Below are 26763 nucleotides of genomic sequence, written 5' to 3'. Positions count from 1 at the left end.
TCCTACACAGATGTGGCAGCTGAGGACCAAATTTAACCTGAAACTAAACATGAATTAGAATACAGGTGAACTGTCAGGTTTGTAAATTATTCTGGAAATATGACGCAGGCCTACATTCGATGCAAGCTGAAATAAAACTTCCCACTCAGTTTGCAACACTTCTGCACAATCTACTTCTCATCCATTTTTTTCCACTGAAAACGACTCACACTACAATTCCAAGAACATGTTCTACATGAAGCTCCTGTTTCCAACAACTGCATTTACAGAACTGGTTTTGCAGTTTGGGCAGCTTTGCGTACATCTTTTGTTCAAGAAAAGCTTTTTGAAGGGCCTCTCTTTTTGGTCCAGTTGTTAATGACTTCTACTTAAAATTTCAAACTGTAAGCGATATTCTAAAAATAATATAAGAATTCATATAACCAAGTTACTTAAAAGATAGAACACCATCTAGCTACATGCCTCTCTTGTTATAGGACGGATAGACTGTTGCTCTCTTATCTAAGTTTTATTTATTCCTTTCTAACCAGAACTCAAGTTAAAACAGAGGCCAAAATAATAGTTTCCAAAAGAAAAAATGTGCTGATTTTACAAGATGGAATAAGCCGTTGCCTTTCTTTTGTGCATGTTGCAGTGTCAAATCCTACAAGAAGCCTAGCCAGGGCCCAGAGAAAGACAGGATACCTGCTGCATCCGGAGAGATTCCAGCTCTCGCTCCAGCCGGGTCCGCAGCCTGTGCTCCAGCTGTTCCCGTTTCTCACATGCTGCCTGCAGCTGAACCAAGGCCTGTTGCATCTTCTCCACTTTCTCAACATAGACCTGCTTCTTTTTGAGCTGAAACAAAAGGGAAAAAAAACATAACATAACTTAAATAAGGGGAACATGTGAGTTAACTTTTGGCTTTGTATGGCTTGCAGAACACAGCATCACCAGCCAGAAGGAACACGTCCACATTACTACTGTCAGGGTGCCTTGGACTCCAAATAAGCATGATGTTAGAAGTCCTTCCCATGTCAACCTTCCTGCTAGGTTTATTTCTTCTTGTTGCCCTCAATATCCCCATGGTAGTGACGGGGAAACTGAGGCATGGATCTATTGTAAATGACTGAGAGCAGCAACGTGCTAGAAAGGGCACCTGGGTTGGTGACAAGGGCATTCAAGTGACCTGGTGCATATTACTGAGGTACCTGTAGCAAAGACAGCAATTAAAGCTGGCCTGTTGTCATGGTTCAAAAAGTTGGCCACGCAACACCTCTTCCTCCCCTTGGGAGAAAGGGGGGAAGGAAGAGGGAAAAAACCCAATTGAGATAGGAGAAACTGGTTTATTAAAAGGAATGTGAGATAATACAGAATAATTAAGAGCAATAAATCGAAACAAACCAAAAATAAAACCAGAGGAAAGAGACTTAGTCCATGCCTTTGTAGGCAGGCCCTCCACCAAAGCTCACCTCCCAGAAAAGACAAGGGAGCTCTTCCTCCGCCACCCAGAATTGGAAATCATATGGGGACTCCTGGGAAATGCAGTACAGCCCAGTGCATCTTCCTCATGGAGAGTCAGAACTCACATAAGGCTGCTAGAGAAACCAGAGAACACAGCTCTGCAGTGCACTGTGCCTCTGCACCCAACAGCCTGTCGTGTGATGTCATGATCTGGAATACTGATAAAACCAGGACGCTTACAAGTTGGGAACAGCTTTTTCAGTGCAACATTGAAAACTGCTGGTGGCATCCTACTCCAGTCCCGCAGCATTAAAAGAACAAACAAGGTGAAAGCACACACTAGAGGCAGCCTGGCTTATGGTGGCAGTCCTGGCATTCACTTATCTTCTTGGCCAGCTGTGAGCCGAGGGGACCTACTCCACTCCTGCCACTGCCCTCCATCGCCCATCCTGCAAACAACTGCCATCCTACCTCACCATAACAATGAATACTTCCATGCTGAGACCCCCAGGAATCATCTCAGCAAGGTCAATTCAAAGGTCATGCAGAATAGAGCTGAACTAAAACATGAATAAAAAACCAGAACCAACCCCAGGCCTAACCCTATTCCAATCGACAGGGTACTGCACACTTAGGGACATAGTTTTCTATTACGGAAATTATTGTAATAATTGCAATTAGCCAACCTTCTGCAGCAAACCTAGGGCACTGCTTTATTAGCTGTGATTGTCATAAACTCTGAAATATGAAACAGTACAAAGAAGGCAACTTTTCCCAGCAGTCAGAACCAAAGCCTGGAGAAGCACCACAGCACAAAACACAGATTCTTTTATGCGGGTTCCAAGAGCTGCTCTACAGCCTCATGGAAGAAAAGTCCATTGAGGGATATTAAAGACAAAGGACACTACTTTGGGCTCAGGAAGTCCTTCTTGGAAATGGAAAGTATTCTGGGAAAGTACCGTTTGTTGGTCCTACTCTTGTGTTCCCAAGGAATTTGCTGGAAGTTACGGTGCAAACAGGATACCAGGCTCACGGGGCTTTGATTGGAATGAAATGAGCCGTTCTTACATCGTGCCTTCCCTCCAGAAAGGTCTTATCATGTGTTTCTTCAAAAATTTCCCTTTTCATACTCCTGTTCCTTGAGGCAACCCAGAGACTGCAGAGAGAGAAGTCTACAAACACTATTAATCCCAGACATGGTACCCCTTTCTTTTCTTCATAAAGTCAGCAGGCACCTAACCTCACAGCATGAATGCTGCTGCCCTAGAGGATTTTCCCCAAACAGCTATTTTATAATAAAAGTTACAGTAACGAGTGAGTAATCCAGCCAAAGGCCTTCCCACCAGTGCATGTACAGTAGAAAGGTATTTTTATGCTTTGATTGCTCAAGATTTCAAACTCATTTGGGATGGGAGGGACATTTAAAACAACTTAATATTCAACTGCTGCTCTGCAGAAAACCCATCAAAGTGTTACATTTAATAGATCTTTTTATTCCAGATCTTAGTGTTTAATAACACTGATTTAAGATTCCAATAAATACACCAGTATTACAGTCTGATTAATAGTAGCTCAGAGTAGTTATGTAACTAGGCAGAAATGATAACCCATGAGTCAGCAGCAGAACCGAGACGTGGTGAGTGCCCAACACCTTGGCTCTGCATGGGAGCCTGCTTACCTGCACAACAGTAAGAAACGACCCAATCAGCAAAGAAATACTGCATCAAGCAGACCAGTAACCTCGTGAAAACATGATCTCTGCCACTCTTCTGCATACAGAATTAAGGGTGAGGGGGAAGGACAGATCTTTGGTTTCTCACTGTCTACCGCAAAGCGCTTAAAACTCTGTTCAGTCTTCTAACACAGCGTAAGTTCTCTTTGCAAAAGGTAACCAACAACACCATTTTACGAGTGCCATAATTAATAAACCTGAGAACATATATAGGTGGATTAACTTTTTGGCAAGCATTCAAAGAATAGCAAGCGCCCAGCCAAAAAAGAATTAGGACACAGAAATTCCGCTGAAATGTTCACTTTGAAAGTGCTCCCATCAGCCCAACCTGCAGGTGAAACGTTGCAACACAAGCTGTTGCCCAACTTAATTGCACTGCCTGCACATGCCTAACTCATGCACCAGACCTAATGTACAGGCACAGCTTGTTCAGTGGCTTTTCATACAGCCTTTTTACTTCCCCTCACAAAACACACTTCGTCTTCCTGCATCAACAGGAATTATGAACCTGAGAAAACGTAGGGCTTTGGCATATATTTTTTTGAACACAGAATTAACTCTGACTTTACCTGTCCTCTTGATGTAAAGAGGACCAGAAATAATTCTGCCAAGCACAGAGAGATTTCATTACCATAAATTGACAATATGATCGTGTTTCCTAAGACAGGTATTGGAAACAGAGCTTCCTGAGTATTGCCAGTGTGCTGCAGACATTAGAGAGATGGGAGAAAGGAAAAAAGCCAGCACACTGAGGCTTGTTCCTGGTCAGCTGCCAAGGATTCCCACCCTCTCTCACACAGCAAAGAACCAAAAGTGGCTGCTCCGTGCCAAGGGCCACGGTAACATCTACTACAGGGAAGATGGCATCAAAGGACACTGGAATTCTTTCCTCTGCAACAGGCCTTGCAGTGAACACGTGCCCTAGATAAGAGCTAATTCCTGAAGCTTTACAAGGATGCAGTCACACCCTTCCATCTATAATTTTAAACAAATTTGACAAGATAGTAATTTTCCTTTTGATGGTACCACATTTAACTAAGAAGCAAGCTCATGCACACATGATGTATTGTAACTATTCTGCCTTGAAGGCTGCTGTGAAAATACAGAGCATTTTACTTATAATAATATCTTTATTATAACACCTCTGAAAGACCGTATGATCTCAAATAACCTCAATGCACGTCTGGAAGCAAAGCAGAGCACTTTGGTGTAACTACATTCCTTCCCAGCATTTCCTACAGCATATGGCACAACTTTAATAGCACAGACAACTTCTCCTGGTCAACCTGTGACTATTTTAGAAAACGTCTTAGCGAGGTATTGGAGGCCAAGTTTTATCAACGAGATTTTCTAATTAAACAATTTAAAACAAGAGCATTCAGTCTCCAGTTCACATCCACTGTGATGTCTACAGGATAAGAAAAGCAGAGAAGGCAAGGACAGGGATGCTGCAGAAGTTTAGTTTGCAAAAGCATGAACTGATGCAGGGAACACCATGAGAAAGATTCCCTGGCATCCCAATCAAGCATTTCTGTCTTCATTTCATTTCCTCTTTTCCTTGTCAAGATTGCTTTCTGCAGTTGAGAGGCAGCTGGGAGAAGCAGAATACACTTGGGTTTCAGAGGCTTCATTGCTCTGAGTCTGGCTGACCTGAAAAGCAAGCTGTTTCCAAGTAAGCCAGAAAGATTCAAACTCTGAAAATGTCTGCACATCGATATCCCTGAACTGCAAGGCTTCCAGCAATGGAAAACAAATCAACCACTCTAAACATACGGGAATGAAATGATTAAACAAATGTATTCACTGAACCTAGAAAACTCAAACTTGTCATCAGAATCTTTTTGCCGAAGAACAGATTTCTTAAGATGATGTAATGCCTGGCAGGAGGTAACATGAAGATTTCTCTGCTACAGAGAGCATTTGCGTGGTCTAAAAACAATGGTCAAGGACAAAGTGCTCCTATCAGAATTAGACACAATTATTACTCTAACTGTCCAGCACAAAAGGGATTAACACTCTAGAAGTCAGACAAATCCTGTTCTCCTTCACTGAATGTAGACTTCTCAGCAAAGTCTTCAGCAAACCACACTACCTATCTCTGTTAGGGATCCCAGTCCTCACAGAAGAAAAGGCTCTGAAGAAGGCATGGACGTTTCAGACACACAGTGCAGGGAGCAGGGGTATGCAGGGATAAGCAATTTTCACTGCAAGTCACTGGGTGCAAGGGAGGTAGGGGCTGTAACATCCTTCAGACTGGAGCTGCCTCTGCACGGTAAATGTGTTCCCGGGCAGAGCAGGTGAGGGGAAAGAAAGGAACTTCTTTTGCAGAGAGATTCACCACTTCCAGATGCGTTGCTGAGCACAGAGCTTTTCTGGGGAAGAAGAGAAGACTTCCTGCATAGCTAGCAATGATTCAGAAACCCTCCCAGGCACTCAGACAAACCCCACTTCTTCATCTTGGACAGCTCCTATTTCACCAAATTGCTAACACTCACCAGCATCTGCTCATCTCCCACCCACTACTTCTGATGTCTTCAAAGTCCTTTGTTTAATATATTCAGGGTGTTTTCATTACGTTCTGGGCTTATCCTAAAGCTGAATCCATTCATATGCAGCTGAAAGTGTGTTTCCCCACAAGAATTTGCCTGCTATGGCAGAAATGTAGTAAAGAAAAAGGACAACAAGCATGTTTAAACCACCTCTCCCTCCTGCAGTTGGAATATATTCCTCTAGGATGCCTTTGAACCCTCAGTGTTTGAATTCAAGCCCAATAAGGCGCCACCAGCTTCAGCAAGAACGCATGCTGAAGCAATTTAGTAACACTATCCTCTTGCTAGGGAGCGATGTTTGTTGCAGGGGAATGTCATAATGCCGCCTCTCCATTCATTACTGTTAAAAGAAGTTAGAACTCTCACAGCCACCTCTGGAAAATTACTAACAGGCAGAATATGAGAGGTAGAGACATGGCAATAAAAAGCCAGTTCTGCATTGTTACAAGAATACAGTGAATATCATTAGACACACACACAGCAGTTACAGGGAAGAAGGGGAGTTTTCTCTCCCGACTACCCTACTCATCCATGACAAGAAGACATCTAAAAAGTGCTGTTCACTTTAAAAGCAACTCTGTCCTGAAAGGAGTGGTTATGAAGCTTGGAATATCTTTTCATAGACCCAGAAGTGATTAGGAAAAAACCAGATAAGCCTTCAAGCACACAAACTCTCCTTTGGGTTACTTCTCTACAAGCCAGAGCTTTGTTCCAAAAGTATCTCAGAAACAGTGTATGAAGTACAATAGCTGTCATTTGGAAACATCTTTCTACATCTCCCCTCAGACAGAACCCTCAGTGTTATCAGAAACAGTGCACAATTCCACTCCACAATAGCTGAGTGGGAAATGAATATAGTATCTTAGTTCTGGTATCTGTTTTATGTTGAGCTCTGATGGCTGAAAGATCTTACAGCCTCTGAATACAAGCCACTTGGAGAAAAGATATTTCATTCAAGCTTCTTCCCTTCCCCTAGCCCTAATTTGCAATCATGAGAGAGAATGTTGAGTTTTTTCTATTGCAAGGTGTAGGCACGAGGATGGCAAAGAGTAGATACAAATATCTTCTTGGCGGTAGTCACTGTTTTTCAAAATTGTCTCCTTAAGGCACTCAATAAAATGGTTGCTTTGTAAAGTAGTGAAGCCAGGGAGTACAAGTCAAAGCACTAGAACAAAAATAAAATAATTTTTGTAAGTTGAACTGCTGTCCTCCGTAGCACAAATCAACTAGGGTAAGTAGAAATGACAGAGTTCAATAAAAGCTCTGAAATTCCCTTTTTTTTTTTTAAAGTGTAAAAGTAGCAGCAGTTGAACTCTACATCTAGCAGTTGTGGTTAAGCCAAATATTTTGCATCAAACTCCCTGGTGCAATATTACCAGCATGGCAAGGACATGGCAGCCCTTACCCAGAGCCTCAGGCTGGTCAGGACAGTCCCTTCTGCCTTTGGCCCAGAGCAAAGCAAAGCTGAACCATCTGCTCTGCTTGCCAAAGGCTCTCAAGGTGTATGCTAGCAGATGCTGGTTAAAGCATGGTAACAAGACAATTTTACAGACATGGGCCATCTATGACCACCCCCCAGCTACACACCTGCTGCACACTGCAGCCATTCAAATCAGAATTAAGACCATCGTGGCAGCCTGTGCCAGTTACTTTAGCTGCAAATATTATCACTGGCTGTTTCTGTGATACATGTTTTTAAGCCAACAAGCATTTAACCTCACTTATATTCAATTTATCTCAAAGTTCTTGCATGTAATAGAAATAATCTGAAGTTCTGATTAAAAGAAAAAAAAAAGCAGACATACTTCACTGGCAATAATTGTAATAAGCTGCTGACTTAAGCATTACCGTGGAACATCTATTAAAGGGAAGAATTGAAAACAGAGATGTGAACACAGGGGTTAATTACAGGGTATCTTTATGGATAGTAGAGAAGCAGTAAAGTTTAAATATGACATATATAACATATACATACTTTGCAAGCCTGTCTGGAGGCATATTTAAGTTTGTTTTAAATACCCGTGATCACTCACCCTTTTTAGCACTTGGCAAAAACAAATTCCACACTATCTAATTTTAATGGCAGATTGTTCTAAACTTGATGAGTCATTTCACCACTGCTAACAGACATGGAGAAATACTCTGAATATCTATTTTTGCTTCCAAAAGCAAAGGTATCTCCAAGATCATTCCTTTCTCCATCACTTTTAGCATTCCTTTACCCCTTCCTACTCTCTAATTTGAATGTTAAAATCCAGTGTGTATAAAACTGTCAAAGCTCCACAGGAGTAGAGAAGTATTTATGTTTTACAGATGGGTGGTTTTGCCCAAACCAACAATTCAGGCAAAGGCTTTTAAATAGAACGTGTAAGTTCCTATACCAGTGGAACATATAAATTTAGTCATTGTGATATATGGCTTACAGGTCTCATTAAAACAGAAATTAAATATTCTTTTCATAAAGGTTCTGGTGAATACAAGGCAGGGTAACTCTGTTCAATAGGAAGTCAAAACGGAAGGGAAAAAAAAGCTGAAAACTCACATTACAGGATGCAACTGAAATATGCACACCCCCCTCAGGCCTTGAGCCAGAGTGGCTGCCAGACTTTAGCGTAAGAAACTCCACCCTCTTCTGCAGGACTAGTTTGGAAATTCCTGACAATTACAGGGACTAGCAACCCAGATGAGGCCGGCAGGAATAGAAGAAATAATTGACAAATTGTTCATCTATCTTGGTCATTGAACGCCACTAACTCAGGCTGACATTCAGCCTCCCTTGCAAAGGGTGCCCTGAGCACCAAACAGCTTGCTTGGCCGTCTGTCGGCAAGTTACCATACAGCTTGGGGATTTGAGAAGTTCTCACAATTTAATGCCAATGAGGCAACAAATGCTTTATAATCCTAAGTATTTCATTAAAAAGTGATTTGGAAAATCTGTAAAAGTGACTCTTCATCCCTTCTTTTTCCTTTATTCCCCCTCACCTCTAGGAAAAAGCGGAGTTAATGCCTGCTCCCTCACTGAGACACTTCCATATTCATCTACAACAGGAAGGGTGGCACTTCCTGCACACCCTGGGATCTGAGCAAAGGTCGGATGCAAATGACCACAAACCCTCATGCAATCTGAAGTATCTAAAAGCATTTCACTCCGTACCAGCATAGGTGTGTTTGGATATTTTTTAAGCTATTATGCAATCTAGGCACATTTACTTACCTGTTTCCCTGTTCTTTGCATCAGAACTGAAACCACTTTTTCTAGTAAAATGAGAGGTCTTTTGAAAAGAGAACATATAATTATTATTGCCTCTGAAGGCTCAAACTCTACATAGAAGTTTGACCTGGCCAACTGCTGTGTATGCTGGCCCTGGCTGATTACAGTATCTCCATAAATGTCGGCTCCAATTCCAGAAAACCCATGAGGTTGTCCTAGATACTTTGGTTAATCACATGTGAGACTTTTAGAATCATTAAGTTGCTGAAATCTGAATCAGAGGCAAGGATATTCCACACATCACAGGATCAATTGACAGAAGAGTTTGAAAGAGCCAAAGAGAACCATCTCACATGTATGTTTTCCTATACCTAATGCTCCCTGTCCCCCTGAGCCACCACGGTGCAAGTCTGCAAGAAAATGCTGCAGTCCTAGTGAAATCATTGCACTTGTCAGCTGTGCATGAGGCTGAACGTGGCCAGTGATATTTAAGTATTCCTCCGAATCTGCTCTTCTTTCTTCACTGTTACAATTTGTATTGTAATAAACCAAATAAGCCTGGAAAGAAAAGAGGAACTGCATGCATTTCATGTGGAGGAGAAAGGAAAGCGAGGTGGAGAATGAGAGAGAAAGACTACTGAAGTGTGATGACAGGTAACCCAGCATCCACATCCTGAGTGGATAGAGCAATTCCAGGAGAGGAGAGGCTGAGGGAGGGCCTCCAAGAAGCTGTACGGATTAGGAGGATACTGCAAGGGGAAAAAATGAAGGACAGCAGGGAAAGAAACAACATGAGGTTCAGGGGAAGAATTACTGAGGCAAATACAAAGCTTAGAGAACAGCAGACTAAAATTAAGAAGGTGGGTGCATATGTACCTAGGAGAGAATGAAAGCAGGCAAATTACGACAGGAAGATGCTCACTTAGTATTGGACCATTCCTCCTCTGTTGGCACAAAGGGATCCTGAACAGACAGGAGGAAAAGCTGACAAGGAGAGGTGTCTGAGGAACGTCTCCAAGATGGCAAAATGCAGGTGGATGCAGGCACAGCACTCATGAGGGTGATCACAAGCGCTGGTAGGCAGGCAGATGGCAGAACTGAAGAAAAGAACAAACCTGCAGTGGAGGAAGTCTACTTGGTCACGAAATTTCCTCCAGGGGCTCTCTATGGAGGAAGAGTAGGAGTAGAGGAAGCAGAGGCTGGGACAAGGAAATGGAGCCTTTGAGAGGAAAGGAGTAGGCAGGACAGTCAGTATGACGCAAAAGGGCCGCGAAGTGAGAGCCATGTGTGAATGACAGGGACAAGGCTACAAAAGAAACTACTGTGAAAGCTGTCCAGCTAAGCAGCTCAACTGCATTATCCCCCCTGGGATAATGTGTCTTGCACAGCTTATTACAAATGCTAGGCACATACAATGATCTGCACTATGCACCATGATAACCTGGTGCGAGCGGAACACCTGGCAAGGGGACAAGTTGCATTCATTTGTTATTAGTTAAAAGTTCATCCAGATCTGAATTTCTGCCAAATTCAAGAATTTGCCAGGACTGGGATTTCAGTTCCAGCCCACTTTTATCAGTTAAAACAAAAAGAAAATGAAACATGGCTGCTTAGATGATAGAACTTCCAAGAAAATACAGATTTGTGGCTTATCTGTGAGCAGTTCAGTGGCTTAGCTAACCAACACAAAGCTAAGCTGATATAAACAGCTTTGAAGCAAGCAGATTTCCTTATTATTTGCACAACACAAACTTATTCCCACAGTCACTTTTACTGGAATGCAGGCTACCCCAGTTTCTCTCTCCTAGCATCCTTACCTCCTCCTCCAGTTTCACCACCTTGGCCTGAGCATTGTTCAAGGCCTGGTCTCGGATCTCAATGTGTCTTCGCTGGTCTTCATTGGTGGAGCGTGCAGCAGCCAGTTCTATTTCCAGTTTCTCCTTTTCCCGCTGTGTTTCTTTGTCTACCAAAATAAAGTGAGAGTTATCAACAGAAGGTACTCTTCTCTACTCAACTTTCAGGAGTTCCTTCACCTCTAGAGCGATGAAAGATGGGGCAACTTGTACTGAAACTTCTCATAAGACAGAGAATGCAAATCTATTGCTAAAGGAATAAAAAGTATGTGGCTTTCAAAGGAACAGAAGAATTTGTAACCCTGAAAAACAAGCATGGTACCTTCAAGTAACAATATGCCACAGTGCTAACATGCAGGAATAGAAGGTGCATCACTCAGTACAGTTAGGTAATTTGCTCTGATTATACAGATGGTTAGCAAAACTTGGCACCTCTTCACCTCTGAGCTTTCAACACTAGAAAACAAACAGGGTAATTGTAATACCCCAGGTTTGGGAGGGCAGATGGCAAGCTTTTGTGCCTGAAGACCTCATGCTCCTGTTTGGAGAGCTGGTATGAAGAAAAGGAAGGTTGTTTCTGCCTGGGGCAGTTGACCACCTTCTCAAGAGAATACGCACTTGCCCCACTTGGCTGTCAGCTTCACCAGAGGAGCAAGCAAGGAAAACTCCTTTGTCATCCTCTGCCACCCTTAAAAACAACCATATGGGCTAGGACCTAGGCACCTGTATCTGTTCTGTCACTGCTCAAAGCACACCTGCAGTTCAACGACTATTTTTGCCCAGCACTGAGAGTTCATGCTCAGCGCTCTAAAGCCACTCCAAGTTCAGTGGCTGGTCACAGAATCACAGGAGTTGCAAGGGACCCCTGGAGATCACTGAGTCCAATCCCTTGCTAAAGCAGGTTCCCCATAGCAGGTTGCACAGAAAGTTTCCAGCTGGGTTTTGAATATCTCCAGAGAACAAGACTCGCTGGCAGCCTGTTCCAGTGCTGTCATCCTCTAAGTATTTTCTCATGTTCACATGGAACTTCCTGTGTTCCAGTCTGTGCCCACTGCCCCTCGTCCTGTTGTTGGGCACCACTGAAAAGAGCCTGGCCCCATCCACTTGACTATTGCCCATTAGATATTTACATAAACAGTGCTGAGATCCCCTCTCAGCCTTCTCTTCTCCAGACTGACCAGCCCCAGGTCCTTCAGCCTTTCCTCATGTCGTAGATGCTCCAGGCCCTTCATCACCTTTGTGTCTCTCTGCTGGATTCTCTCTAGAAGTTCCCTGTTTCTCATGAACTGGGGAGCACAGAACTGGACACAGTGCTCCAGATGTGGCCTCAGCAGGGCACAGCAGAGGAGGGGGTGGAGGGGCTCGCCTCTCTCGACCTGCTGGCCACACTCTTTTTAATGCACCCCAGGATACCATTGGCCTTCTTGGCCACCAGGGCACACTGCTGGCTCATGGTCACCCTGTTGTTCACCAAGACACCCAGGTCCTTCTCTGCAGAGCTCCTTTGCAGCAGGTCAGCCCCTAACTGATGCATGCAGTTATTCCCTTTCGGCTGCTCTCCAAAAGAGCTGGACATAGTGGGAGCAGCTAAACTGTGTTTCAGGAGCAGGTTAACTACTTTCATTAAAAAAAAAAAAAAAAAAAAAAAAAAAAAAAAAACAGGATAAAATTACTTGGAACTGGAGAAATTATCACACAAGAGTGTAAAGCAAAGCCACAACACAGAGTTGATGTCCTCTGCCTATGCTGTCATTCCCAGCTCATGCCAACCAGCTACAATGATAACATTAACATACTCACTGGATACATAACCACAGAATACTCCCTGGAGTGATCTACACCCAGCACTGACAACACCAGAGAAACTACATTCCAGAAAGTAATATCCCACGACAAAGGAATGAGGACAAGGAGTGGAAGGCTTGAAAAACAGGAACTAGATTCTGGGTGTTAGGACAGACTGCATATGGAGCACACAGGCCCGTTTGAGCAAGCATGTGCATAACTATATTTACAGAACCACAATTACTCCCTTCCTTCTGCCAGCAGAAGAGCCAAGAGCAAAGCTTTAGCAACACAGAGCAGCTAAAGATTCCCTTCTGCTAGGGAATGACCCAGCCCACACATTGGTTACAGAAGAAACCTCTCCACCAACTGCACCTCAGAGCTCTGCACAGCAAATTCCAGCAATTCAGAGCTAACCTTTGACATAAAACACAAAGATAAAGGCTAATGCCAATATCAGCCTATTCTATTCAGTTCCCCATCTCTCCCGTCCCAGCATTTCTCCTCCACCCAGGAAATGAGCTGCTGACAGCGTCAGCACATTAAAACGTATTGCAGAAGACGGGCAGAGATGAGGTAGGGTGGCATTATGCCAGAAGGTATCAAGCAGGGCCAGCACTCTGTCTGTTCATCTGTAAGTGCTTGCAGCAAAGCTTTTGGAGGTTTTATTCCAGACTTCTCCCCAAATGAGTTCTGCTTCACCAACAAGCACCTACAGCATCCCTAGAAATGCTGGGATAGACGAAATGCAGCACTAAGCTTTCCACATTCATCCACAAGTAGAAATGGCACCTAAGGCTTCACAGCTTTGGCCTTCCCACCCCCCTGGGCAGATCTCTGAAATCCTAAAAGCCAGAGTACAGTCACAGACTTCCCACTACCACCAGGAGAGCAGAACTCACACCCTGACAGCCTTCTGCTTGCAATGTAAGCCACAAGGAATAAGCTAAAGACAACACAAGAGAGGGATACCAGCATCTGTCAGAGCAGAAGCAGCATGAGTTTCATCACAGAAAATCTCTATTTTGCAACTTGATTTTTTATTGCATTACCTTTTTATATAACAATGGTCGAAAAATAAGCATTGTCAAAAGGGTGGAGTGCAGCATGGGATGAAAGGAAAGTTGGCTCGCTGCCGTCAGCCTTGAGACATTTTCGTACAAAGGAAAAGCAGCATTTCACATCTGTCATTTTGGTTTGCCCTGTGATAAATCCACTACTGCAGACAGAATTCATGACACTTACGCAGCACAGCATACTGCAGGCATTTTTAATCCCCCCTGCTTGTGCTGAACTGGATAGGGCAGCAGCAAATTAAAGGGGAGAGAGAGATGAGACCTACAGGGTTCCAGTCCCACTGGTCCTAACTCATGCCAGCCTGGGAAGGTTTAATTTCAAATCTTTCAGGGAAGAAAACAGTTGCTCAAATTATAGTACACATTATGGAGTAAACACTATTTTTACAATGCAACTGCACACTACATTTGCTCCAAAATCTCTAGCAAACACCATCAGATAGACTGTACATACTGACAGAAAAAGAATTCTTAAATTTGTCCTTTTGGCACTGCCAGTGCCCTGATTTCAGCCCTGGTAGGTCAGATCTGTCAGTTTCCTACATTCATCTGCTGCATGTTTATCCTTCTAAGAGTGACCACAGCACTCCTAATGACTCATAGTGACTGTATAACTCACTTTGTGCAAAGAGTTGAGAGATGGTTTTCCGATTGTCTTCAGACCCCTCAAATTCCTTCTCCGCAAGCTGCTTGTTGGCTGTCTCCATACGCTCTGCAGAATTTTTCAAGAAAAGAAACGCTAAAGAATCAAAAAACTTTCAGGCATTAAAGACATGTAAGCTCAAGGAGTGGATCTCCTAGTTCTACACAGCCAAAAGTAAAAAGCCTAGCAAAAGCTGCTGCTCATTTCTTAAGTGTTTCTATTTATGTCCTTTAGAAAATATTTTCAAGGAGACAAAATAGATTAAATAGTTTCAAAAAAAAATTACTTTAAATAATTGTAACCTAATTTATATGTTCATTTTTTTCTGTTTGTATAGATGTTGAGATTCCTTATAGAATTCAGTACGGAGAGCTGATAGATTTCAGTCTTCTGTATCACAAGTTTTATAAAGAATGGTTTCAAAAATCTCTCCAAATAAACTCATTCTTCCCACCCAAATAAATCTCCCTATGCAATTAAAAGATTCCCTTATAATCCTCCACTAAATCTTAATAGTTCCAAGATTAAATCACTGTTGTCTAATTACCTGACTTGGGGGAAAAACATAAAATCCTAGGGACAGCTTAACAGTTCTGCTGCTGTAGGCTACTAGAAATTTGTATCAGTCCATGAAAATAAAAATGAAATATCTATGCCATGTTTTATTACAAATAAGATTATTTAAAGCAGGCCTTCGTGTACTGTCTTTCTCACTAGCACTGGGCACTTTATGGCCTCATATCTTGGATGCAAAACAGCTTCTGAAAACACGGTCTTACTCCAAGACTACAGACAGAGAAAGCAGATGATAAGTAGGACAATCAGATGGCTTTCAGAAAAAAATTAAACTTACATTTTACAAGACTGATTATACACTTTCACACGTCTAAAACTGCAGTTGTTTTTCACCTTTCAAACTAATGCTTAAACTTTGACACACGTTAAGGTCAAACACCATTCAACACCACTCTCCACTGCCAGCCATTGTGCTGCCTCAGCCTCTTAGCAAGAACCAGACACTAACAACATCTCACTTTGGAAAAGAAAGGGGATCCAAAAAAACAGATGCCTACATTGATAAGGAATGACAAGACCTTCAGGAAGAACAGACACTCTGCAGTTTGTATGTCAGTGCAGAGGGGTCACTGGACAGGAAATAAAGTGAACATGCCTGGTGTGGGATTAGGCAGTCAGCAAAGCATCTTTCCATTTGGATAAACTGAACAAATTGTACAAATTGCTTCTAGGATATAAGACGAGAGAATTCCAGGCTTGCATCTGGTTTATGGCACTTGGCTTATCACATTTCTTCTCAATGAGAAACAGGCTGGAAATGAGACAACAGCGCTCTTCTAAGCCTGTCTTCTCGTACTCTCAGCAAATGCTTAAAATCCCAGACAACTGAATATACCTGAGTATCCTGTCACATCCAATTGCGTCACCAGACACAATGACTCCTGTAGTAACACACTGGCTTGGCGAGTAAGTACGACAGTAAAAATACAACACTGAAGAAAAGTTTTACTTAATTCACCTCTCAGATCCCTGTTGAAATCATGCAGCCTACGAATTTCTCCTTCCAGCTTGTTTCTCATGGCCTTTTCCAGGGCATCCCGCTTAGAGGATGATTTTTCCAGGTTTTTGTACGCCTCTGAAACTTGCTGAATTTCTGTTTCCAGCTGCAGTGGAAGTGAAAACAAGCACTTACTATTTTATCACTAACAATTCTTTTCACTTAATCTCAGAAAGGAGATTGCCTTCTCTTGTTTTCTTTGTTGAGATAAAATGCAGCTACGCATCAAGTCAAATGACAGAATCTCATTTTCTGAAGGATCCTTCTACATTAACAATACCAACGGCTGAAATGAAAATCTGGACTCTGCTTCCAGACTCCAGTTCTACTTCCCAACACAATCAGAGCACAGATATACTGAACTGAAGAAGTGCAAATGTCATCTGTTTTTTTTCTAAGACCAGAAAGTTTGGTACTACTATCAGTTTGGACAAATATATATACACACTGCAGAAATAGCTAATGCGATACTGAGTTGGGTAGGTAAAATAAAACAAGAAAGTCAAACCATACTGAAAAACGCTAGTGGCAGATCCTGCACTGCTGATGAACTCTGCTGATCTGTAATTGTTACAGTCCAAAATTCACAATAAAACCTCCTCATGTTCTATGCTTACACTTCCACAACTTAGTTGTATTTTCAAATATTCCATCTACCTAACTTGGGGAGGGTGGAACAGAGACACACACAAACAATTGTACTAAAATAAGTTTTCTCCTTCCTGCTGGCCTTCAGTGTAAAGCTGCTTGATTTGAGCTGGAGCAAGCAGCTGATCACTCAGAGCAGGAGAAAATTCTAACTCTCCTTGCCAGGCATGGCTTTGCATTGCTACAGAAGTATGGATGCACACACTAAGTGATCAATAGGGGCACAGAGGGGAGATCATTGGTATCCTTCTTCCGTTATCAGGAAGCTGTCAAACATTTCTCTAAAGCATTTCCTGGTGAGGAACTTTCCAAATAAAACACAACACAATGAACATATGTCCCTGGAAAGAGGCAATGTAGGAAATAAATCAGCATGGGAAGCCACACTGGTCATCTGAATTCAAACAAGTGTTTTAATCAGAGACACATTTTTACGGTTCTGGAGACTGCTCAGTGCAAAGAGCACAGAAAGGTCCATAAAGTCCTAGGTTACAAGCAGCATTAGCCTTTTCACAGCTGCAATGCAAAGCAAGGCTGACCAGCTGTGCAGCTTTAAACTGCTGGTCACCCAGAAGTTATTTTTAGGAGGTTGCAATGAAAATAGCTCCACACATGCTTATTAGTGATGGCTCTCACTGGAATTTTTTATTATTGTTTTTAATGTATGGTAGAAGGGCTTTATCATCTCTTATTCTACTTGTTCCATAAAGCCAAAGGTGGTAAATACCTTGACCCAAACAGGCTTTTAAGTTTTCATGGCAGTTGTGCAGTATTGAGGGAGGGCTTTTTAAGTGACTTCAGTGACAAAAAAAAAAAAAAATGTTAGTTTCAGTCCTGCAGTCCAAATGTCTCTAATGTAGCTGCAGCAGCAGTACTACTCCTGCACTATGTCCTGCCAGCCAGTTTTGCAGCCATGTTCCCCACTGTCTACTTATGTGACCGTGTACTCAAGTCAGTTCAGATGAACCCTTCCCACAGTCTCTTAAAACTCTTTCAGACTGATGGGAAAACAAAGTCTGTTGCTATCCTGGAAATAAAAACACTAGCTTTAATTAAGCAAGCCAAGCAGCCAGCCTCTTTGAGACAGCTGATGAGGATGCTCTTTTGAGCATGGTCAATTAGCTGTCAGAATAAAACTGAAGGCTTTGATTCTATCTTCTGATGAAGTTAAGCGCTGCCAAAAGGGACAGGATACAATTATTCAATCTCCATATAAAAGACTATGAAGTAGATAAATCAATCCCTTAAGCAAGCAATGTAACAACTGCAGATTAGATCATTCAATTATGGATGATACCAGACATAGGAGAGTGTCTGACATTCAAGAACGCCCACCTTCTGCAGCCGGGCTACTTTCTCATAACACCCATCCAGCTCCTGTCGTAGGGACCGGTTCTCTTCCGACAGGATTTCCACCATTTGCTGGGCCCTGGAAACTATGGCAAAAGGATCTACTTGCATCTGCTGATATGGGGAAGGTATCTGCTGAGCCCGGGACATTACTGAATAGGAATCGCCTTGCTGCTGCTGCGGGCCGAGGAAAGGCTGGCATAGTCGGTACAGATCTCCCTGATGGACTTGGTTTGACAAGAACGGCTGCTGGGTCCGTGGCAGAATGCCAGGATCTCCTTGGCTTGGAGTCAGGGGTTGCTGGTGCTGGGAAGGGGACAGCCTGGATGGTGGTGGAGACTGAAGCAAGGTCAAAGATCCCAAAGATGTCAAGGAAGAAGTCGGACTGTGGTGGTGAGGCGGTCTCTGTTGTAACTGCAGCTGCACATCTGGGTTCTGCCTGGAAAATAGAGAGCAGAAACTGTCAAAGTCACGTAGATGATGCATAAACCAAGTGATAAGGCACGAGCTGTGTAGCTCCTATTCACAGGTATTTCCACACAGAAACCCCTCACGTTCAGGGCTTTGAATATAAATTTGTTTAAATAAATGCTTTAAAATCAGTCTGTTACCAGAAAATCAATTCTAAGTATGTGACGGTCACAATCACATGTCTATTTTATACAGAAACACTAAGAGAGATTCTATCAGCAACCACTGGCAAAAATTATTTTTACAACTTTTTTCCACACGTTGTGAGTAAAATGGCTGAGCTGAGGGCTGCTAGAAATAAGTTCTTCTGTTTTGTCCTGAAAAGTGAAATCTCTTACAAAGATAATAAAGAATCTTCTTCAGTAATTAAGGACACAAAGTTAAAGGAATTGGCTAAGCTCCCCCTCGCCAGGCCAGCACCAGTGGTGCAAGTTTTCTCAAGCATCAACCAACACACCTGGTCAAATTAGACAATTAAAGGATATGAAAACAAACCTAAGAGTCAGTAGCAGCCTTTTCTCCAATGCAGTAGGTGTGCTCGTTGCTCCTAACAATAACGTCTAGTGGATATCAAACACAGATCTAGACATCTGCAACACACTTGCAATTATTCACAGAACTAACTCGGGCTCACATTTCCCAGGCTCTGGAGATTCCCAGTTTAAACTCTGCTACATTACCACTAAAGAAACGTTTTTTAGAAACTGTGGATTTACCGTGCTTGGATGACCTCAGAGGGTAGGCTTTGCTTCCTCCTCCAGTGACATCCAATCTCTAACTTCTCTAGACGTTCTTTACACTAGCAGTTGAAGTCTACCCCCTCCAAGTGGCAGCCGGTCCCTTCTCATGCACAGACCTCAGGCTGATGCAGACCCACTCTGGCAGTTCAGCGTGTTCTGCAGTTCTCCCGTTCTGATAAAATTTCCTATCCTACGGGCTGCAGTTGAACCCTGCAGCTGGAAAAGCACATACTGTTGTTCCACCTGGCTGGAGCTGGTGCAGAATACCCCTGTGGTTGTCTGAGTTCACAGGAAGGACCCTATGGGATGGTTTTGCTGAGCACACCAGGGATACTGATGTTCACAGCAGCCCCCAGCACAGCTCTCCCAATGCACCAGGAGTGTTAGCAGTGTGAAAGTTGAAAGCAGCAGATGTGGACCTGAACTGGAAGCCAAAGGGTTACAGAACGGGCTTCTCGGCTGATGTGCAAACACTCGGCATCATCCTTCCTGTTCTGTGCAGAGCAAACGCATCAACTCTTCGTACCCGTCCAAAGGGGAAATGTCTGTATTACTCACATCTGGCTGCCAGTGCATGTAGGAGTTGATACGTTCTCAGGCAGGGCTCACCACTTTGGAGCCGTGTCTCGTTTTCCCTGCTTTCCAGCAGAGAAGGTGCAGAGAAACCCCCAAGGTGACACTCAAGTTGTTTAACGGGGAAGCAAATCTGCTCATTCTCCCACTTAGGAGGAAACAAATAATTACTGCTCTAGTTACTGCTTCGCTTCCTCCCACTCAGGTGACTGTGTCCCCCAACAGCACCATCATTCCAGGAGCTGCATTTTCCCAGGAGGATCTCGGGGGTCATGCAGAAGACAGATGTACAATTAATTTCCTCAGGAATGTTCAGTTTAGTAGCAGCAATTTGGTTCTTCCTCTCCTGGCAGGTCAGTGCTACTTAATGCATTTATTTCATTACTTTTATTTGTCAGTTCTCACAACGAAGAATAAGGCAAAACCAATGCAAGACATGCTCAAGGTCATCTACCTTATCTCTGGTGATTTCCAACACCTTTCTCAGCTCACTCAGGTTACAGAGTTAAAACTTCGCATCTTCACAAACTCCCCAGCTCCTCAATCTCTCTCTTTATGTGATGTCATGCTCCTCTGTTTGATCTTATAATCAATTAATGACTAACCTTGTTGTGACAATTAATCCATGATGGCCTGAAGATGTTAAATCAAAATAGACACGTTGCCAGTCTGCCTCCTAGCTGAAAGCAAACCTTTCCCATTTCGAACCCACAAAATTCTTTATGAAAACAACTTGAAGCAGTTGCTCAGATAGGATTAATCTCACCAGTCTGTGTGTGCTGGTATCATAAGCCTGAGGACTCTCTAGGTACAGATGTTAACAGTCTGGGCTATTTTATTAAATGCATCTTGTCATCCTGCCATCAGAACGTTGCCATTTCTGCAGGTCCTGAGCCCTAAGAGAGGAACTCAAAGGAAAGGAGGTCAAAGAAGCCATAGCGGCAGGTAAATTCTGAAGGGACCATCCTTGTACTGACATGCCTAGTACCAACTTATTAAAATCTACTGTAAAGAGGAACTCTAGGAAATCACAGCCAAGTATTTCTAAACAAGATATATCTCCAAGATTTCCAGCACTTCGGCATTCACATCCAAAGCCTCTCATGTCTTCAGAATACACCAATCTTGCAGGTTCAAGCTACAATATGAGAGCTGGGAGCCTCTAGTTTTGTTGCATTACCAACAGCCTCAGAACTTGCAGAACGTCACAAATTCCCAGCAAGATTATCCAACGGGGCTAATACAGCCCATGTTTTACAGAAAATATTTCCCAGTAGCTCCACAGTGACGTCTCAACCTTTTAAGAGCTTGTATGGAAACTTTCACATGCACGTTTGAAGAACTTCCTAGCATCCTCACTAGTTTCAATTTTGCCTCACAAAATACTTACATATATTTTGTGGGTTCAAAATGCTCAGCTCTGAGATCCCTCAGATTAACATGAGAATTATGGAGTTTATTCCTCCAGTAATCTAATTTTGGACCAAGAGGTTTAGGAAGGCAGATGAACCCAACAGTACTGTCCGAGATTTTTTTTAAGTCAGAATCCTAAACCTTAAGGTACAAATCACTCCTGGGGTCACCTAACAGAATTGTTGATAGGAAGGTAACCGAAACTTTTCTCCATGAGAGAATCTGTCCTCAGGTAACCTGCAGCAGCAACTGCAATTATATTCAAACTAACCACGAAAAAATGCAGACAGACTCTCGAAATACTTGGAAAACAAACTTACTCAGTATCTTTCAAATTGCCTCACTGCTATAAAGACCTCAAATGCTGAAAACAACCCTGTAATAATTCCTAGAAATGTTTAAGCTTGAGAAAAGAACTTTAAGGGCCACTTCATTTTGAACGCTATGACACAAGAATCTCTGCTTCCTTTACAGTCCCTGGCAAACATCGGAGAAACACACCATGCGGGCCAAGTACAACTGTGGATTTATGGCTCTGCAACTACAAGGGTCACGTTAGCTTTTAAGTCACAAAGATAGAGATGTGGTGTAAGGGCAGCTCTGCAAGCAAACCCAGCCAACAGGAGTGCCGAGGCTGCCAGGATTGCAGGAACCAAGCCATGCAGAAGATCTATGGGCAGAGGAGCAAAGCGGGGAGGGCAGAAAAAATGAAGAGATCAGGAAAAGTCTCTGGCTTGTTAAAAAACATTTCTGCCTTCCCAGTTTCTCCTGCTATGTCCGGCTGAAGCCGACACTGGTCCCCGCTGCCCCCAGCCCTCCCTGGGAGCCAGGACACAGAGTGCAGGAGGGAGCAGGCTCCGCTCGGCCAGGCGGCTGAAATCAAACTGATGCGGTTTTGTTCTGCCTCCCCGTCGTACCTGATTATCCCCGCTTTGATGCTGCTCAGAGGAACGTGGGACACAGAGGGGATTTACTAATTATGGGGCAAACTCTCAGAAAGTTTCTGTGCAGTCAGCGGGATTAATCCCAGCAGCAAGCGCTCGGTCATTTGGGCAGGGGATGGCGCTGGAATTGGAGGCAACAAGGTTCCTCTGCACACAAGGCTGAATCCAACCAGCCCCTTCGCCCCAGTTCTGCCCCAGGAGACACGACAGCAGCACGTTGAGGCCAGGGCTCCTCTTAGACCTGGATGTTTGTGGCATCACGGGTGCTGAGGTGCAATGGAGATATTACAGAGAGAATGGGACTCTGGAGCTTCGCATGCAGCCAGTCCTCTTCTGAACTTCACAGTTTCCAAAGCAGCGCAGATGCCTCTGGCATGCCCAGTATTTACATTAAACCAACATCGCTACGAACATATACGTGCTCCCAAACTTACACCGCCCAGGAGCAGGTGAGGCAAACTGTTTGCAGACTGGTTTAAACTTACCACACAGCCCATTCCTTTCCCAGAGCGGGGAGGGTGAAGCATGAGAATGCTGTGAATTCCCCAATGTTTATCTTGCTCAACGGGTTTTATTTAACTGCATCGTTAGGTCACCCTCAAATTCCCCTGAACAATGAGGGGAAAACCCGCAGAAAAGGGTGTGGCTTCACCAGCAGAAAGAAGGGGCTTTGTTTCCTTGACGTGCAGTTCAAAAAATGCACACGTTTACCAATCCCAATTAATCCTGATAAACACAGAGCTGCAGCGGAGGAAAGCTGCAGCGGCTGAAAATACTTTATCACTGCAGAGAGGCTGCAAAGACGCACTGCCCGCTGCCAGGCAAACGCACTCCTCACAGTCGTGTGCCTTTAAAATGCTCGTGCCACTACCCAGCTGCACCTTTGGTAGCACAGAAGGTTTCTTGTCTAAATGACGGTTTCTCTTAATATGGGAGAGGGAGGGGAATAGAGGACGCGCTCTCTTCCTTCGCTATGCTGCTCTGTACTTTATGGATTAGTCTTGCAATTGTTCCACTGCTTCAGCATTCGCTTGCAAAGGAAACCTCTTCTCTGCGCAGCTATTTAGGTTAAAAAGTAACCTCATTAGATTCCCAGCGCTTTGAAGACAAATTTCAGTTGCTTCCCCTACTGAAAACCTTGCCAGCTGAACCTTTCTCCTCCTCCCCCCTCTTCTTTCCAAGCAGCCAGGATCCATCCAATACAGACAAAAATCACCCTGTCTAGAGGAGCTGACTGTTGGCATGTTTTCAAATACCTCTCCCTTGCACAGCAAGCAGGCAATGTCTCAGACTCACTATATTTAATATTAGGAGCATATCTGATGCAGCACAAGCATTAAGGATCTGTTTCCCTTTCCTGCGTGCAGATTTGAGGCCTTTGAATTTTCAAAAAGATTTGCAATGAGCTTCGACAATCATTACCACCCCCCCCCAAACCCTTTACTTCCCCTCTTCCTGGCCTCTTTATTATTTATTTAGCCAGATCAAAGGGCCTTTTCATCAGGCTTGTATGCTGCTGAAGTCATTTCAGATCACAAACAATGGTGGACAAACTCTGAAAATAGCTCCCCATAGGACTAAGAAGGTTCTGAGCAGATTCAAATTCCCCAAAGCTCAGACTCTGTTCCCAAATACAGACCGGTTTCTTCCTCCCACTCCCCTCAAAACATAACAGAGTATGTGCAAACACAAATGCACAGAGACCTCACCATTTTCTTCTGTAGCAATGCCCTCCTGTTGCTCCTTTGTATTACTCTTTTAGCTTCAAAGCCAGGCCAAAATCATACCAAAGTACCCTCTCCCCATCCTTGGATAGAGATGAGACGGTAAGAAAGCAGGTAAAGGAGAGCTACATTTTCAGTCCACCTGAATTAATCTTCATCTTCACCCACGTGGCCATCAGCGTTTGGCTCTAGCCAAATCTACTTTCTAATCTAGAGGAAACCAGAACCAGCTGGGATTTCAAACTGTGCAAGGAAAGTGTTTGGCAAAAGCCAAACAAGCAAGTCTGGAACAAGGAACAAAGCACACACCATTTTCCACTCCTACATGTTGGCCCACTGAAAAATCTGGAAAACTCTAAGGGAAGCTCCAGCCATTTTTGTTCCCTTCACCATTACAGATTTCTTTCTTAGAGATCACTTTCTCCTTTCCTATATGGCATTTAGGTGCAGCTTGAACCTAAAAAAAAATCTTTTCCCTTGGCAGATGTAATTAAAGCACAGCTTAAGTATTGCAGTAAGTAACTGCAAGTTTCTAGAATGAATCACACCACAACTTTTTTTTCCCCTTTCTTTAAAGCAAGCTTTCTGTAAGGCTCCGGAATTGCATTAAACCTCCCCATGCCATAAAAATCAAGCTGGTCTGTTGTTTTTTGTTTGTTGGTTTTTTTTGTTGTGCATTTTTTTCCTCTCTAAAAAGCGTCAGGTCTCTCTAGCTAAACCAATGAAAGAGCTTACAGTCCTTCCAGACACTGTCTGTAGCTGAACACAATATGTAGTCTCATACAAAAGAGATGAGATCTTTGTTGAAAGATAATCTGTCTCAGGAGTGAAAACAGTGGATTGAGTTTCATGCTTTCTTATCTTATCTGGCTGCCATTTTAAGCTCTTGCTTACCTGACTGACCCATACTCAGGGGGATGTTGATACCTCATCATAGGCCCATCGGATCTTCCCTGCTGGCTCATGCGATGATCGCTATAGAAATGCCCCGAGTCCTGAGGTTTGCAGTTCATAGACGGGGTGGACACGTTTTTGTAAGGATACTCTGGAGGAGGACCCCGCTGCTCCATCCCTTTCATGTTGGGCTGGGAAGGGGGCTGCACTGAGTTCTTGTAGAACTCATTGGAGCCAGAATTTTTATAAGGGTCGCTCGACTGCTGAGGAGAAAGCGGAGAGAGCGGGGAGAGCGGTGCGCTCGTGACAGGTGCGTGTGCCTTGACACCGCTGGTGGCCAAGGACAGCTGCATCAGCCTCTCGCTCAGGGAGCGGACGTGTCCTTGCTTGAGGTCCTTAAGTCCTTCATCCTGGTGGACCTTCCCTGGGCTCACACGCTGAACCGTGGGCCGCCCTTCAGTCCTCATTTTTTGGTTGGTCACCCCCGTTACATAAAACGCTGCCCCGACGCTAGCATGCGGCTGGCCCCTGAAATACTGTGACTGCACTTTGGCTTCCTCATAGGTCGGGAGATCCTCGCTGTTCTGGAGTCGCGGGGAGAGCTGCTTCTCCATGATGCTGTTGTCCACCTGTATCTCCTGGCCCTGGGGCTCCTGACGGGCAGCATGAGTCACGAGCTGGTGGTCCTGGGAGCTCAGCCCTTCGTTCTGAGATGCTGGACTCCCGGTGCTGTTGAAAGGGGGGGCATTTCCTGTGGCTTGCTGGTGTAAGGCAAGAAGGTTACGGTTGTCATTTGGGTTTCCGTATCTGAGCTGCTCCTGCAGCAGGCGTTGTAAAACTGTCGTAGCTGCTTGCTCTTCTGAATTCCTCATCTCAAACTGTGGTGCCTTTTGGGTGGAATGTAAAAGCTGCCCTTGACCTAAGGAAAGGAGACACGGTTATTAGCGTCTGAGTAGATCAAGCAGAAGACATTTAAGAGCAATGGCTTAAAATACAGAAGAAAAAGGCAGGTTAGATTACCAAAGGTTCCCATAACAATGGGGGTCATTAAGGCCTTTAGACCTAAGAAGGACTTACATGCTAGGGGGCAAAGCCTCAAAGGTGATGAAAGGTGACTTGCAAGTTTATAGGAATATCAATCGACTGCAAGCTGCAGGGATACAGGCTGAATACCTCAGACAGCAAGGCTGCTTTCAGGAGAAAGGAGACCCATAATTCACAGGATGATGGTAAAAATGCCTGAGCCCTGTTTGTTTCGCACTTACAGCTACCAACAGTGAAATAAGTTTCCCATATTTGCAGGCAGACAAAGATAAAAGGGTGAAATCAGCAAATTATCAGCTTTAAGGAAGGGAAAAAAAAAATTCTGTTGAGATTGTATACGGCTCACAGGAAGTAGATGCATCTCTTAGTTTAGATCAGTTAAAGCAAGTAATGAATACCTGGATAGCCAGCAGATTTTTAGAGTTAATGAATACCCAGAGTGAGATCAGTACCTAGTCTCCCTGCTACAAAAAATACTACATAATGGGGCAAGTGAGGACTCTGTAACTTCCTGCTATACAAAGGCAACCAAATCCTCACACATCTAAACATCAGTAGCTGAATACATGCAAATGCAAGAGGAGGAAAACAGTTGTGTGATCTAAGGCACAGAAAAAGATCTACAAGTGACAGGAAAAAAAACACTGCATACCAATGAGAGAAATGCAAAGAGCCAATGTCAAGCACATCCAATGAACAGATTCAACAGGCAGTAACCAACAGTGGTTATCCCTCACTCAGACTCCCAGTAGAGTCAGGAATTTGTCAAGGAAACTCATACCCATTGGCCTTGCATAAGCTGAAATATACCAAATGAGCAACATTGAGGCATATAACTAGAAGCAGAGCTTCTTCAGAGCTGGAACAATTCAGAACAGAGCATGCTTTCCAAACACACATTGGTATTCTGGCACTACCTTCTGACACCTTTTTTCTGTACAACATTGTCCCTCAGGAAGAGGCAATTTGCTCACACTACCTGGTTCTATGGCAGACCTAGGCATGAGCTGCTGGAGTCAGGAGACCTGGAGGTCTGCCTCATTCCAGGTCTCCAGGACCAGCCAGTTTCCTCCCTCAGGACAGCCTACCACATGAGACTA

At 43.7% G+C, this 26763-nt stretch overlaps 1 protein-coding gene across 4 annotated transcripts in view; it reads right to left on the bottom strand.

The window, feature by feature from the left end:
• AMOT (angiomotin) overlaps positions 1-26763 on the bottom strand; it is a 61458-nt gene that overhangs the window by 10668 nt on the left and 24027 nt on the right. For all 4 annotated transcript variants that reach the window (XM_021405669.1, XM_021405667.1, XM_021405666.1 and 1 more), the window contains 6 exons: positions 24620-25538; positions 17846-18299; positions 15824-15968; positions 14266-14358; positions 10750-10895; positions 685-834 (listed from right to left, as the gene is read on the bottom strand). In XM_021405669.1, the coding sequence (XP_021261344.1) occupies positions 685-834; positions 10750-10895; positions 14266-14358; positions 15824-15968; positions 17846-18299; positions 24620-25491 (1860 nt within the window). In that variant the 5' untranslated portion in view covers positions 25492-25538. The remainder of the gene's footprint in view (positions 1-684; positions 835-10749; positions 10896-14265; positions 14359-15823; positions 15969-17845; positions 18300-24619; positions 25539-26763) is intronic.

This window comes from Numida meleagris, chromosome 8, assembly GCF_002078875.1.
Source record: "Numida meleagris isolate 19003 breed g44 Domestic line chromosome 8, NumMel1.0, whole genome shotgun sequence".
NCBI classification, from domain to species: Eukaryota; Metazoa; Chordata; class Aves; order Galliformes; family Numididae; genus Numida; species Numida meleagris.
Note: the sequence above shows the minus strand (reverse complement) of the source record. Positions and strands in the feature narration are given on the sequence as shown.